This window comes from Cyanistes caeruleus, chromosome 2 (genome assembly GCF_971803275.1).
Source record: "Cyanistes caeruleus chromosome 2, bCyaCae1.hap1.1, whole genome shotgun sequence".
Lineage (NCBI taxonomy): Eukaryota > Metazoa > Chordata > Aves > Passeriformes > Paridae > Cyanistes > Cyanistes caeruleus.
Window position 1 is genome coordinate 24,045,217 of NC_141702.1, and position 14,587 is coordinate 24,059,803.

At 38.7% G+C, this 14,587-nt stretch overlaps 1 protein-coding gene across 11 annotated transcripts in view; it reads left to right on the top strand.

Moving 5' to 3' along the window:
• MLIP (muscular LMNA interacting protein) overlaps positions 1 to 14,587 on the top strand; it is a 106,789-nt gene that overhangs the window by 38,753 nt on the left and 53,449 nt on the right. For 10 of the 11 annotated variants that reach the window (XM_086876094.1, XM_086876092.1, XM_023922484.2 and 7 more), the window contains exons 2-3: positions 7,421 to 7,579; positions 9,561 to 9,929. In XM_086876094.1, the coding sequence (XP_086732220.1) occupies positions 9,687 to 9,929 (243 nt within the window). In that variant the 5' untranslated portion in view covers positions 7,421 to 7,579; positions 9,561 to 9,686. Of the gene's footprint in view, positions 1 to 5,252; positions 5,474 to 7,420; positions 7,580 to 9,560; positions 9,930 to 14,587 lie in introns of those variants that run through there. The other variant, XM_086876095.1, reaches the window with a different exon arrangement.

Here is a 14,587-nt window from a genome sequence, read left to right on the forward strand (position 1 = left end):
CACTACCTCTCACACTTTCCCTCTCTTCAATCTGTTTTCTCTTAGCGTCTCCTCATTGTACTGTTTACCCAAGTGCACACAAATTGTCACATCCATGAGACTTATACTATGATGTAGTCTAGGCACAGACATACTCACATTTAAAGTCCAAATGGTCCTATTATTGCAGCTCATTCCCAATGATCACCCAGGTGAAAGCAACCTAGACAACTTTCTCCTTTCTACCACTTTTATCTTCTATACATTTTTATGGAAACTGCCAGCATCTCCAGTTGCTTTCAGGAAGGTGGATGATGTTGATGGTGGGGCTTACGCTGTGCTGTGCACTTAAAGCTACTTTACTGTCTTTGTTTACAGTTTAGTTGTTCCTCCTTCATTGGCCAGCACATCCTATATTTAAATTTGATGGTGTTTGATATGTTTTATGTATTCCAGATACTGGTCCTTTGCTTGCTCTGTTATCCTTAATACCAGCACACAAGGTTGCATTCCTGTAGTGAGTAACAACTTATTACTGATTTGTGCTTGTAATCCTAGGTCTCCTATTCCACACTTGGACTTTCAGGGCTTCTGCTATTATCTTGTGCTTGTACTTTTGGAAGCATCTTTTAAAATCCCTTGTTTTTTCTTTAAAAGCCTTCAAGCTATGATAGTATGGCATGTAGTATTAGCATGTATGTGTCCTTTTTCTGGAGTCACTCTGTAGTTAATCCTCTGTACAAAATTAATGGTCTGCTAGGAGATTAGCTCAATTGGTTAAAGCATATGCTAAGAATGCCAAGTGTGGGTTCAATCCCTGGAAACTCACTTAAGGGCTGGGCTCGTTGATACTTATGGGTCCCTTCCAACTCAGACTATTCTGTCATTCTATCAATAAGAGGATGTAGTTTTCAACAGATGCAGGGATATCTGCAGGCACAGCTGTGATGCTGGGCACCACCTGCTTCCAAAATGTATTGCTTGCAACAATGTCACTGTGTGTTACCGAACTTGCTCTGCAATGTGTTTTTGAAAGGAGAACAGGGGAGATACTCACCTGTGGTGGCAGCACCACTGGGCTTGATTCTCCTCTGATGTTGTGGGCAGGACTGTGCTCAGTGTGTGGTGGCAGAACCTCACCACAAATGAGCCTCAGCTCTGTGGGAGGGAGCTGCTGTGGATGAAATCCCTCTGGCCCTCAACTGCTCAGACATTTTGTGGCACCAAAAGGCAAATGGCTGGTGTGTGATGCTATAAAATTGAAGTTCCTTGCTAGCATCATCCCCCAAGACTGATGTCCCAGCTCTGACAGATGTAAGGAGGGATTTATTTATCCTTCCAGTGCTTGATTTGAAAACTACACCCTCTTATTGATAGACACAGCTTTTGGGAAAAGAAAATGAGGGAAATGATGTCATAGAGATTAATGAGTATGTGCTTCAAGGTTGCTGTAAGGGTGACAGCAGAATTTTGGGACTCTCTTTCAGGGCTGAAATTGCAAGAAATTCTTACAGGAAAAAAATAAATTCTAACTTTAAATTTCTCACTGAATAATCAAGACGGAATTGTTCATAAATGGACTGGAAAATTAGGATCCGTTTTGCCTCACTGCTATAATAATGTGACTCACCAGTGTGCAGCCTTTTTTTGTGGGGCAGAGGTATCATGACATTGCACAAGCATATATTATGTATATCAGTTTTTAAGTGTATCTGTTTTTAAATGTATCTGTTAGTGTGCTAGTATGGATGTTCTACATATGAAGGCATAAATCCTATGACCTTGTAACGACTTGTAAGTTTTGAGGCAGATATTTTTCTATATCTACAGGCACTGGATTTCATCTGAAGTCTCACATTTCCCAAGGAGTCTTCTGACAATGAACAACATAAAAATATTTGATAAGCAGTCCATGTGCATTTTAGACAGCACCACTTTTTTGTTTTGTTTTGATTTTAAAAAATTTTTTCTTCTGCAATCAGCCTTCAAACTTTTTCAGTCTACTTTTGTCAGTCCTTGACTGCCTTCTGTGGAAGGCCAGATGGCAAGCCTGACCACAATAGTGCAAAACCAGCAACAATATTTCAGCTTAATTTCTGGCTGATCCACACAGCAAGATGAGCAGAGGACTGTCAGAAGGAAGTGGTGATTACCTGCTGAGGCAGAAGCTAGGGGCAGTCTGGGTATGGGACAGCCTAGCTGTGGTTTCATGCATGGGTGATGGACTAGAGCAGCTTGGGATGTTTTCACTTGGGAGATGTTGCTTCTTAGGAAATTTTGGAGACTGGAAGCAAATAAGGGGTTTAAGGGTGTCAGTGATACTATAAAAATGATTTAAAGACCCAGGTCATCTTAAGGTCTAATATTTTATGACCATTTAGTCACACTGCATTTAATTAAGTCAAGTAAGCATAGGGTATTAAGGTATTTTACTTGCCTTTAGCAAAAGGAGGAAATTAAACATTATTTTTACTTACTTCTCATTAAACTTAGCTGCATATGTGTAGAGCAGTATCAAAGAGCAATTACAGTTGTATAAAGTCTGCTGGGCTGAAGAGCTAATTAAAATGGTGTTTGAAAAAAGCCCACTTAATCTGAACGAGCTCTTGCATTTTGAATAATAGATTAAAATTTTTTGCTATTATTCATTTGCTCCTTCTAGTGCTTTACACACATCACACATTCATTTTCAAAAGATACTTGTCTGCATTTGAGTGTGTATTGATGAAATGAAAGAAGCACAAATTATTTGCTGAAGGTTATAGAATGGTCACATAAAGCTTGGGGAAGCTTCTGGACCACTGCTGTCCTTGGGAACTTTGGTACAAACTTCATCTTGACTGTAATTTCATTCTGGACTTTTGGAATAGGTTTAGCTTTTTCCTCCGAAGTTTCACAGAGAGAAAGTTGGTGTTCAGATGATCATCTGCTGCTGTTTATAAAAGGTTTTAGGAAAGCCAGAGCTCATATTACGCAATAAACAACTAATCCATATTAAGTTACTGTGATAGCTACAATAAGTCAGGATATGAAGATAGGATGAAGATTCTTACATCTCATTAATTGATAATCCATCTGACTAGATTTTTCTCTGTCTCGAGGAGGAGACAATGTCTCTTTGTGGTTTGACTTTAGTCTGAACACAGAAAAGGAGTTTAAGGAGAGATTACAGAATGTAAAGGCTGTGCTTCTGCATGGCCCCTCTCCCTGGCTGGGTGAATGGTGTTAGCTGTGCTCTCTCTGAGTGTCAGAGCTATATTTATCACTCAGGAATTGTGGGCATGTGAATTGTGCTCTGAGCGAAGCAGTGCTTCCATCAACATGTTTCTATTTTATGGCGTACACACTTGTTATTTTGCTATTATTTACTCATAATTTCCTTTTCTGTCCTTTAAACAAATAAATATCTTCAAAGGAAGAACTAGATGTTTCAAGAATGAGGTTTTCTCAGGGTGTTGCTTCATTAACAGAATGACTTACATCAGCAAATCAGTGGAAGAAGTGGTAACGTGAACCAGCATATTGAATTTCACTTTAGCAATCTATATTCCAGAAGGAAGTCCTAAGAAGCAATCATTGACAATGGAACCTCAATTTAAATTACAAAATAGGCAGCATGCTGAATGCATATAGAGCATATGAGAGATTAAATGGAAGTGTTCATTTGTACTCGTAAGGTAACCAAGACAATAAAAATGGGCTCTACAAGTCAGGACTACAGAAGCTGTGGTAATGAAAACAGTAATTAATATAATTTAAGTTACTATCCCCAGGGCAGCTGTAAAATGATGGTATTAATTAGGCAACAAACCTGTTTGTAAATTGATGACATAGGAGCTCGTGGAACTCATCTAGAATAAATTTTTTGTATTGAAGCTTTTTGGCAATATATTATGCAGCTGCCAATAGCCATCAGTGGATATTCAAAGGTTATTTATATTAAACTCTGTAATTTGTATTCTTCAAAGAAATAATTAATGTGAAGGCTGCAATATAAGCAATCAGTTATTTCATGTGCATAAGATTGATTATATAATGTAAACCATAATTCCTTAGTATTGAATTCAGTAGGTGTCACATTTGGTATTTTTCTGTCACTGTAACTGTATTGATTCAAGTGAATTCCAGCAGCAGGGAATGTATGGTATTGAATTACCTCTGCTGTTACTACTGATTATGGAGAAAATATGATAGGAAATTTCATATATTTTTTTAATATATATTTGAATTTTTAGCCTTTTTCTTTATTGTTTACCTCTACATATCAGAGTGGCTATTAATAGATGTAATGAAGTGCTGGAAGTCCAGCCTGTTCATTTCTTTTCATATCTTTAAGGTTAGAAACATCAGCCAGTGAGAGAGATGGTAAATGAAATGAGTATATGAGTATATGAAAGAAGGTGCAAAAACATTTTTTCTACCTTAAAAAAGAAAGTAGTATGTAGCAGTTCCTTCTGCTTCACATTGTTCAATTAAAATTTGAATTTTAAAATGTCAAAATATTTTTACTTATTTAAAAAAAATATAAAATGAAAATAAGCACTTAAAAATAATTTAAAGCAAGAAATATTTCTCTTTTGTTTTCCCCCAGTGGCAATGTTTGTGTTTTCTGGCTAGTCATGTAATATTTGCTTGTCTAGGTTTCTGTGAAGCAGCTTAGATTGCATGACCAGTTTTACCAGCTGGAAGTTCCTATTGCTCAATTGCAATGAGTGAAACTAAGAGGAGCACAGTCCTGTCACTGCATAGTGCAGTATCTGGCAACTTAACACTGTCTGAAATTCAGGAATTGCATTTGCTTGTGTATGCTCTCTAAACTCTAAGAAAATAATTTACACTAGGAGAATATAAATAATGCCATGATTTAATGGCATCTCCTACCTGAAAAAACAATCTTGTTTTTCCATCTTTATGTATTTTCCAATCACAGTTTTAGCTTGAAAGCAATTTTGGTGATTATTTCCACAATGTCTTTAGGCCAAATACACCAAGGTTTTCTTTGTGTGTTCTTTAATTTTTCCACCAAAACAATAAAATTGGGAGAGCAGGGTAAGACACATATAAAATTAGGTGATATCAAGATATCTCCATTACTATGCAACAGTCTGGAGCCTCTTGTCTGATTTCTTGTTTGTATTTCCTCATTAGAAATATGCAGAGTTTAGCAATACTGCCACATTATATTGGAATTTGCCATAAATCTGTTTGTCGTTGGGCTTGCTATTTGCACACTTATTCGCTCTCTTCCTTTTTCTTTTACAAGGAATATTTTGCCCTCTGACTCAAGAATGTCCAGTGATACAGAACAGCTGAAATCAAATGTCAAAACAAGAGCATGACTAGAGGGTGAGGTAGAAGGGGAAAATGTTTTTAAAGATGACCAAGGTAGCCAAAGTCATCAGCTGAACTTCCTAATTAGAGAGAAGATGAAAGCAAAACTACAGGTCTTCAGGAAAGCAAAGGCCATCTCTAGCTGATTTTGGTGTAGACCCAGGTACTGTGTAAGACTGCAGTGAATTGTGTCAGCTGTGCAGAAATCACTAATGCTAATGTGATGGGTGCTCCTGCCTGTGTGCAGGTAATCCTGCACCTTGAATTATGTCAGCTGTGAATTGTGTCAGCTGTGCAGAAATTACCAATGCTAATGTGATGGGTGCTCCTGCCTGTGTGCAGGTAATCCTGCACCTTGGAGGCACCTCTGGGTGCAGCAGGTGCTCAGCTGCAGGCTGCATCCCTGGCTGTGCTGTGGGCACTGGCAGCTGCTCACTAACGAGTACGTCCTTGAGTACTTTGGTATCCTGCTGGCTTTTATCAGGTGCAAGGACTGTTTAATGTGGTGGCTTATAATATTTAAAAATTGCTTTGCTCTTTTATGAAAAGCAGTGATCAGACTCAAGGGCCTTAGCTCCTGAGAGAAGGACAGATCAGTTGTTTCTCCTTCACATAAAATAACCTGAGCTCCTGGAATGGTGCAGCATTTAGCTTTCACTGTTGATTCAGGCCATGCATTGTATATTCCAGTCCTTGGTCACTTGTGTGAAATGGAGGGGGGAGTAAAAGTAGGAGGGCATCTTGTACATGCACACCTGGATGTGTCTGAGAGAGCACAGTTCTTCCAAACTATGAAGAGCAGTTGACAGCATTTCTACAAATAACCTGCCTCTGTTTTACCCAAGCACTCCAGGAGGAAGCTGTTAGTAGAAGTAACTAATATTTGCCTAGCGTTTTTTAAAACTGCAAATCTGTGTCCATCATTTTAATGTTCCAGCCTCAAGATGATCAAGTACTGTAAACCAAATTCCACTCTGTTTCATAATTACTATTTACCTATAGATGCAAATTATGAAGAAGCATAATGAGAATCATAGTTCTTCAATTTATTTCACTTCAAAAAAACAACAAAAAAAAAAGGGAGCTAAAGCAATAATCCTGTTTTCCTGTTTGATTCAGTACAGCTCAAGCCTCTACATATTAGAGTTCATTTAAAAGACAATTAACAGTCTGATGTAAGGTTTACATCAGATGATATGACAAAGGAAAATCAGTGTACTCCATAGTTTTGTATCAGAAAAAATAATTTTTTTATACCAATAAGTAGTGGAAAAGTCATCACGTCAGGTTCAGTGGTTTGGGGTGTGGTTCCCTCTATTTACCTTGCAAAGGCATGTGGACTTTGTTTCCCTGATCCATCTCCTGTGAAGGGGATTCAAGTGATCGAAGACCACTGTGATAAAATTGAACATTTAGGTGAAATTGCCTTCATTTAGTCTGTCTTGGTGCGTTCAGGCCTTGTATACACAGTCCTACTGAGAGGGCAACAGGGGGAGGGAGAAGTAAGCAGACAGACTAACAATTTGTTGCTGTATGTGGCTGGAAAGCCCAAAGAAAATGGAGAAGATACTTAAATCACAATTTATTTCAGATATTGCTCAGAATTGGCTGCATTTGCATTAGAAAATGTGAACATCTTTTTTTTTTTTTTCAGAGCAAAGGTATTTCAAATTTGGTTTTTGTTAAGCAAATACTCTAGGGGCTATAATTTGCTCAGATACACTGGTGTAATTGAATTGTTATCCTACTAAAGTGGAGTTAAACAATGATAAAAACAGCCTTGAAATGGATTGAATATGGCTTTTTGATTTTGTTATGGAAAATTGAAAGGATAGCAAACTATAAACAAAAATTCCCCTGTCTGCTGTGCCACACCACTAGAATATAGAGAATGCTGATGAGTATAGCCAAGGCAGTATTCTATCTGTTAAATAAGGCTTTAATATACAATTAGCCAATTAAAAAAACCCACCAAAACAATGGCCAGTAGAGTTAATAACAGACATGCAAGTTATGTAGATTAATTATTTCATGTTATTCATATTATCTCAACTCTGATAAAAATTGTCTTATTTGAATAAAGAAGTTGAACCAATCTTATGTTTTGTAGGTCTCTTCACAAGAATCTGGAACCAAACCATTGACGTTCACATTCGTACCATCCATTGGACAACTTCCAACTCATTTTGAGGTTGTGGATATCTCTAAGTTCCTTGTGACAATTCCAGAGGAACCAAAGGATCCGAGCAACCAAAAAATTGTAAATAAGGTAGATTTTTGTTTGCATTTTTTTTTCCACTTCTTCAAAAAATAAAGAAAATCTTGAATGGTTTCTTGGCTTGTGCTTGGTTTAATTACCAAGGTGTGGAATCACTGTGCAAGAGAAGATGAGCGTCGGCTCAATAGCTTCCTTTGCCTTTGGCAGATTTTATATTGGAAGGAAACCCTTCATCATCTCAATTCTGTCCTGTCAGTCATGCAGCGGCAGGTGAGGGGGATTCCTTCTAGATCTTCGTGACAGCAAGGGTGGTGTGCAAGGACTGTTATGACATGGAAATTGGCCAGGAATTGTTCGCTGGATCCTGGTTTCAGCGAATGCTGTGGCTTCCAGAAAGGTGCCAATTCCTTGCACATCTGTGTTGCAATGCATCAAAGTGGAAGCAAGCTTTGGATTTTTGAAAGCTTGTCTTCCTTCAATGGTGAAGTCAGCAGCACAATATTCCTGGCTCTCCTTCCTTTAGTCAACCCTTTGTTTATTATTCCTTTCCTGCCTCACAACACTTAATGCCCTCTTATTTTATTCCATGCTGGTTGAAAGGCTACCACAGTCCTCTGGCTAATATTAATGCTTATGGCAATTCTGCTTTTGTGTAACAGCTCCTCCCCTGGGACTGAAGGAAAAAAAACAACACAACAACTGCTGAGGCTGCAGTTTTGGGTTCTTTTCCATATAAACTTTTTTCCAATTTCCAATAAACTTTTCACAGGATTTTGCAGCCCTCTGACCTGAACACATTCCAGCATTTCAGTTCCCTATCTGTTGAAAAAGGGATTAGGCCTGGGCAAAGGATGGGTATATTTGAAGAGATATTCACTGGAATATTATCTCCAGGCAGTTTTGCTCATTAGCTACATTTACAGCTGCTTATATTGGTTTTGTTATAAGTAATTCCCAGGATAAATCAGAATTAGGTCTTCCTGTCATCCATCCTCATGTCTTTCTCTGAAGACAGAGGAAACTTTTCTGGCAGTTGATGCAGTTGTGAGGCCTTCATAGCACAGATTACTCCCTCTTCTAAAATGTCTAGAACCTGAACAATATTTCAGCAACCAACATCAAATAATCAAAATAACACTGTCAAACTCATAAAGGTGATATCCCCCCTTTGCGATCCAATATTTTTTCAAGTAACTGAACTGCAGGACTCATGGAGCTGCAAGTGAAGTGGAAATTCATAATTACCGTGTTCCTCAAGCAGCATTCAAATATGAGCCCCATCTGGAGGCTTCCTCTTGCAGTACACAATATTTCTATTTATTTACCTGATTCTTCCTCTACGGAAAATATGATTTACTGTAGCAGTTTTGATAATGAATGATTTAATATATGTGTCATATGTGCAGTCTGCACTATTCCTGTTTTTATCTGAAGCATGCTTGAGAAATGACATACTGGATGTGGAAATTGCAGAAAATATGAAGAACAATTGTGGTCTGTGCTGCCAAGCACAGGTCAAGCGAAGCTTGAATATTCAGTAAAGCTCTCTGACCTCTGAGTCTGTTTGCTGTCTTCGGAGAATGCCTTGTCTTAAGGGCCTTTGTTTCTTCATTAATATGTATAGGTTTTGTCCCATATTTGCTCCTCTGAGGAGCATTGTCTGCTCCGTGGATCCCGCGGTCGGGATGCCTTCCCATCGTGTCTGGTGTAGTGTGTCTGACAGCTCATTCGGCTTCACTGCACCCTCCTTCCCAGTGCCCGCCGTGTCTCGGGCCATGGCTGTGCTCAGAGCCCCCTCTTGCTCTGTGAGTAGCTGGGAAGGCAGCCCCCACAGCTTAGACTGGGGGCTGGAAACTGGGACTCCCTGGGGAAGTGGCTTCTGCTGTGTACTCATCCCTAAAATTCTTCATTTGCCCACTGCGCTTTTGGTAGTGCAGAGACAGCCGCTACCTAAAGCCAGATATGCTTCACATTTTGGGGAACACAAATAAAATGCAGTTAATTGGGATCTTTTTTCTTGTATCTTTTGCAGTCTGAAGCAGTCTCTGATGAGCTGGTCTTAAAGAGTGGGACCAAACAAGACTGTGTGTCCACTGTCTGTACAGACAGCACCCGAACAGCTTTCCAGTCCCTGGGGTGTAATCCAAGCAAAGGAGAAATGCAGGAGAATGACCTTTTTAAGGCTGAGTTTATCCTGATTACAGACTCCGGTGATGAAGATGAAGTAGCTGCTGCCTCAAACAATGTTCATCAACCTTCCAATGGCTATGGTCCCATCAGTGCTCAGCTGCTGACCACATCCCATGTTTCTCCCAGCACTGGGGCAGGGAAACCTCCTGGCGATGGGCACCTTTCAGGTGCTGCACTTTCCCACAGTACTACTGATCCACAAAAACATCAGGTAACAAGCTCTTTAGAGATAACCTTTGCTTTCTAAACATTTCAGGATGTGGAGCCAGTTTGTACAACAGCTTGTCAATTTGTTCTTTAATTAACATTTTCATTGACTATTTCTGCAACGTTTGGACCTTAAGGAGGTGGCCCAGCCCTTCTGACTTGCTGCCTTTCCATATGATTCTGGTGTGTGTGTGAAGCAGGTGAGGTAGATATGTTCTTTCCTTTGAGAGCAGCTCATCATGACAGCAAGTTATTCAGGAGATATCAGATTCCTAGATAGTCTAAACTTGGTAACTGAAGGTCACTGAAATCAATGGAGCCTCAAGATCATTTGAATTATTAGCATCAGACTCCCCAGACCTAGATTCTTTTTTCTCCTCAGCACATCTTGCAGTCCTTTATGCATGAGAAAGAGGCTGTAAAAACCCTATTATTTAGGTTGTTTGTTGTCAGGTACACCTGACTTTGCACAAGTGTAAAGAGCTAATGAAGATGAAATTTCTATTTTATGGGGATATTTATAGGTGCGTTTATTGACTTATTGAATTTCCAATTCTCCCTGGGGCATTTCCAAAAAGGGTCTTTGAAATATTTCGTTTACAAAATGCATCAATCCAACCTACTGCATGAAAAGTTAATGTCTCCCATCTTGGGCAGAGCACTGATATATATTGAAGGGTATATATGCAATGGAAAATCTCACCTTTAGCAAAGTAGCAACCTCCTTCTCACATAAAATAAATTCAGGCATTTTCTTTGACCTTGACTGGGTTACCATCACTTGACAGTGCCATTCTTCACCGATAATTTAAAACAAATATTAAGCATTTCTGCTTTGTTTATGAAAATGAATAGGATTTCCTATCTTATGTTGAAATACTTTTGCCACTCAATTTTTCATCAAATTCAGTGTCAATTTTTGACTGAAGATTGTGAATAAGAAATCCACTCTGGTTTGGGATTCACAGTGGTATGAAATGTTCATTTCTTCTGAGAAACTCCCAGTAAAGTCAGTGAGAATTTTCCATGAGGAAGGTTAAAATCATAGGTAAGCATACATAGAGAAAGCAGCCTGTAGGAGAATACTTGTTCTGAGAAAATACTTAGTAAAATTTACTTTAGCAATGTTCATTCTTACTTGGGTATTTTTTTTAAAAGCTTTTACAGAAATTGGGTGAATTTTGGAATACTATACAGAAGAGTTCCTCTGCTGGATCTTTCTTAAACTTCTGGTGACTTGAGAAGTAAGAGGGGTTTGCTGAGTAATGGAAGATAAAGGTTGCACAGAACAAGAAATTTAGCCCAACATTGCTAACTATTCACCTGAACAGGAAGAGAGGCAGTATGTAACATGGGTAATTGAATATCTGGTCATTATTTTTTAGTCACAAGTTTTCAGGACTATACTTGCTCAGTCTTCCTTATCTCCGTGTCTTTAGCCATCTATATTGCTTCATAAAAAGATATTTTTACTAAGCTGCCTTTCACTGTTGTTCTGGTTATAGGGTGCTTCCTTGGGCATCACTCTTTCCCACTTGTTATCTAATGAAGGATCATCACTCCTGAAATGAAGGAAAAACTTCAAAAAGATTAAAGAGACACATGGTTTATCTGTTTTTACAAAGAAATCCATATATGGGCTACCTTTTCAGTTCTTGGATTAAAAGGGCAGTATCAGTCCCTTTTGAGAGTTATTGCATATAACATTACAGTAACTTAAAAGCATAATTAGATTGAGGAGCTTCCTGTCAGGTGTGAAAAAAGCAAAGATCAGTATTGGGGACGATTGTGCTGCAGATGGGATCACTCTGACCCAGAGGGCTCATTCAGCTTCATTCATTTCTGACTCTGTTTAAACCAAAGGAAAAAAGGAAAACATTAAAAAAATTGTAAATTTCTGTTCTGTAAGACATAGAGATCCTGACTGATGTAAAATGCCACACTATATTCAAGGGTTGAAAAAAAATAATCTGTTATTCTGGTCACATTTGGAACTTTTTGGTAATAGTTTAATGTTTCTATATTGTGTTTGGGGTTATTTATTTTATTTTATTTTTTTTAAATGTTAAAGAGAGCCTAGCCATGCAAGAGTGTGTCAGAATGACTCCTGCCTTTGCGAATTTACCCTTTGGGTTGGACGGGATGTCTGCTTCACTGAATGTCAGGGCATGAGCTCAGCTTGGAGAAATTTCTTGACATGCTGTGAGAGATCAGTAACCAGAAGGATTTTTAGTTACTGGAAGTCATTTGATGCACCTCTGTCCATTGAGTGCCGTCTGGTTTGGCTTTTCCAGACAAGTAAGTCAGGATTCCCTATAAACTCCTGCTTTTGCTTGGACAATGCACCTCCCTTGTTGGGAGAAAGTGGACTATTCTATATAGCATTTATATTAATTTGGTCTCAGCTCACAGTCTGATTTACTGTGTCTCTAGGGATTTTTTTCAAATTTTCCACAGTTTCCAGTATTTTCTTCTGACTTTCTGGCTCTCAGGTTGCAGTCTTTGTAGGTAATTTGCTTTTATTTTTTCCTATCTATAATTAGATTCTACTGAGATCAAAGCATGTTTAACTGGGCCCAGGATCAGGTCTAAATTGAAGACATAACTCACTCAGACATGATTTCTGCCTTTTGGGCTCTCAGTTTGCTCACTCTTTCCCTTTTCCTGTTTGACCAGCACATCTTTCAGGGTGTTGCTGGTACAACTAACCACATCTTTTGTGCCCATCCGAAACTACGTGGCCTCACCAGAATGACCATTTGCTTTATGTCCAGCTCAGTTCTGCCATTTCAAATGTGCTGAAGGCCTTCTGGGCAAGGCTCAACACCAGTATTATGTCCACTTTGATAATTCTGGAATGGTTAACTACAAGGCATCAAGGTCTTTTTCAAGTGCCTTTTATCCCTTTGTGCTAACATAACCTTGCCACCTATTTCAGCTTTCTTCATACATTTTTGGGACATGAATATCTGAGGTGCTCACGAGAAGAGAAAAAGGCTTGCAGTTGAATCACAGACCAAAGAAATACAAATCTACTTTGGTCAATCACTTCTTCTGCACTAATCCAATTCACCTACAGGAGGGTTTTAAACCAGTAGAGAAACTGAACAGAAAGAAATCCACTGATTGAGGGAAGTTACTATATCTCGCCTGGCACTGCTGAGACTGCAACTGTAAAGCCGTGCTCAATTTGGTGGCCAGCAACCCTGAAATTCAAGAGAGATTTGAGGAAGGGAATGGGGTCCAGCACAAAAGTGTAAATATATCTGGGACAATTGTGAGGTGAGGCTAAAGGAGCTGGCTTTGTTGGCTCCCACCAAGAGACAGCCAAGGAGGCATCTGGGAGCTGCCCAGAACCACTTGCAGGGCAGTTATGACATGACAGAGCCAAACTCTTCTCTGCAGTGCCAGGTGAGGCAGCAGTGGCTGCAAATCACAGCATGGGAGATCCCATCTGGACATCAGAAGCAGCTTCCTCAGTGGGATGTGGTGCAGCACTGGCACAGGCTGCCTGGGGGTGCTGGAGCTCCATTAGAGCTCTGGAGACTGAGGAGACACGGCCACAGCTGAGCTGAGCCACTGGTGCTGGTGAGAGCCCTGCTTTGAGTAGGAGGCTGGACTAGATGACCTCTGGAAGTCACTTCCATCCCATTGATTTTGATCATTGATTGTGATTTCCTGATCCTGTAAATGAGAGGTTGATCATCTATAGATGTGGTTATTAATACTGTGTTGCAATAGCAAAATAATTTCTGGAGACTTGACTAATGGCTCAATTAGCTCAGCAAGTAAATGTTCAGTGGTATTTTAACTGGAAGAATACTGCAAAATGTCTTTATCTTACTTGCAGGAGCATATTTGTCATCTGCTACCACAAATGTTTTTGTAGCTGCTTATAAATCTTAAGTTTTAACTAATTAGAAGTTACTGCACATCCTGTGATTTTATTATGAAGTTTCACATTTGTTCCTTTCCCTTAATCTGTTGTCTTTGTAAGGGAAATCTATCTATTCTATTTTGAAATACAGAGATTTCATACCCCAGCTCTCTTTTGGTAGCTGATTAACTTCCAGAATTCATTATTAAATTCATGAGGCTGCTCCAAATTATCAGATTTATTACCACACTGATTTTCAACTTGTTAAATAATTTTATCTTTCATGAAAAATTTAACAGTAATTTTTCATAATGATTAAATAGTGTTAAATTATTATAAATTTCCAGTATTTTTGCTTCTTCTTATTTTTCAGCAAGAATCCTGATTTCTCAGTCCAAAAAAAATATAGGTACAATGATATAAACAACATTAATTTTTATATTCCAATATTTCCCTGTATACATCCATTGAATTTCCACTCTGAAACAGGACCCCTTAACACATGTATAAAACAAAGGGAAGTTAGTGTTGTTGTAAAGGCATTTGGATGTTTTGTGTTTATTCCTTTAAATAAAAGCATTGACCTGGCATTTCTGAAGTTAACTTATACAGAAAGTGTCTTTAGTTTAAAAGGCTTGCTATTTGTATGGTATCATTTAGTAGGAAGAGCTCACTGATTTTAAGTTATAAGGGCTGATAGGGTTTTGAAATGTGTGTTTAGCCTATATTTAGTATAGTTTTGTCCTTGAAAGCTTTTAAGTCTTGCTCTTCTATTGCAGCTTCTT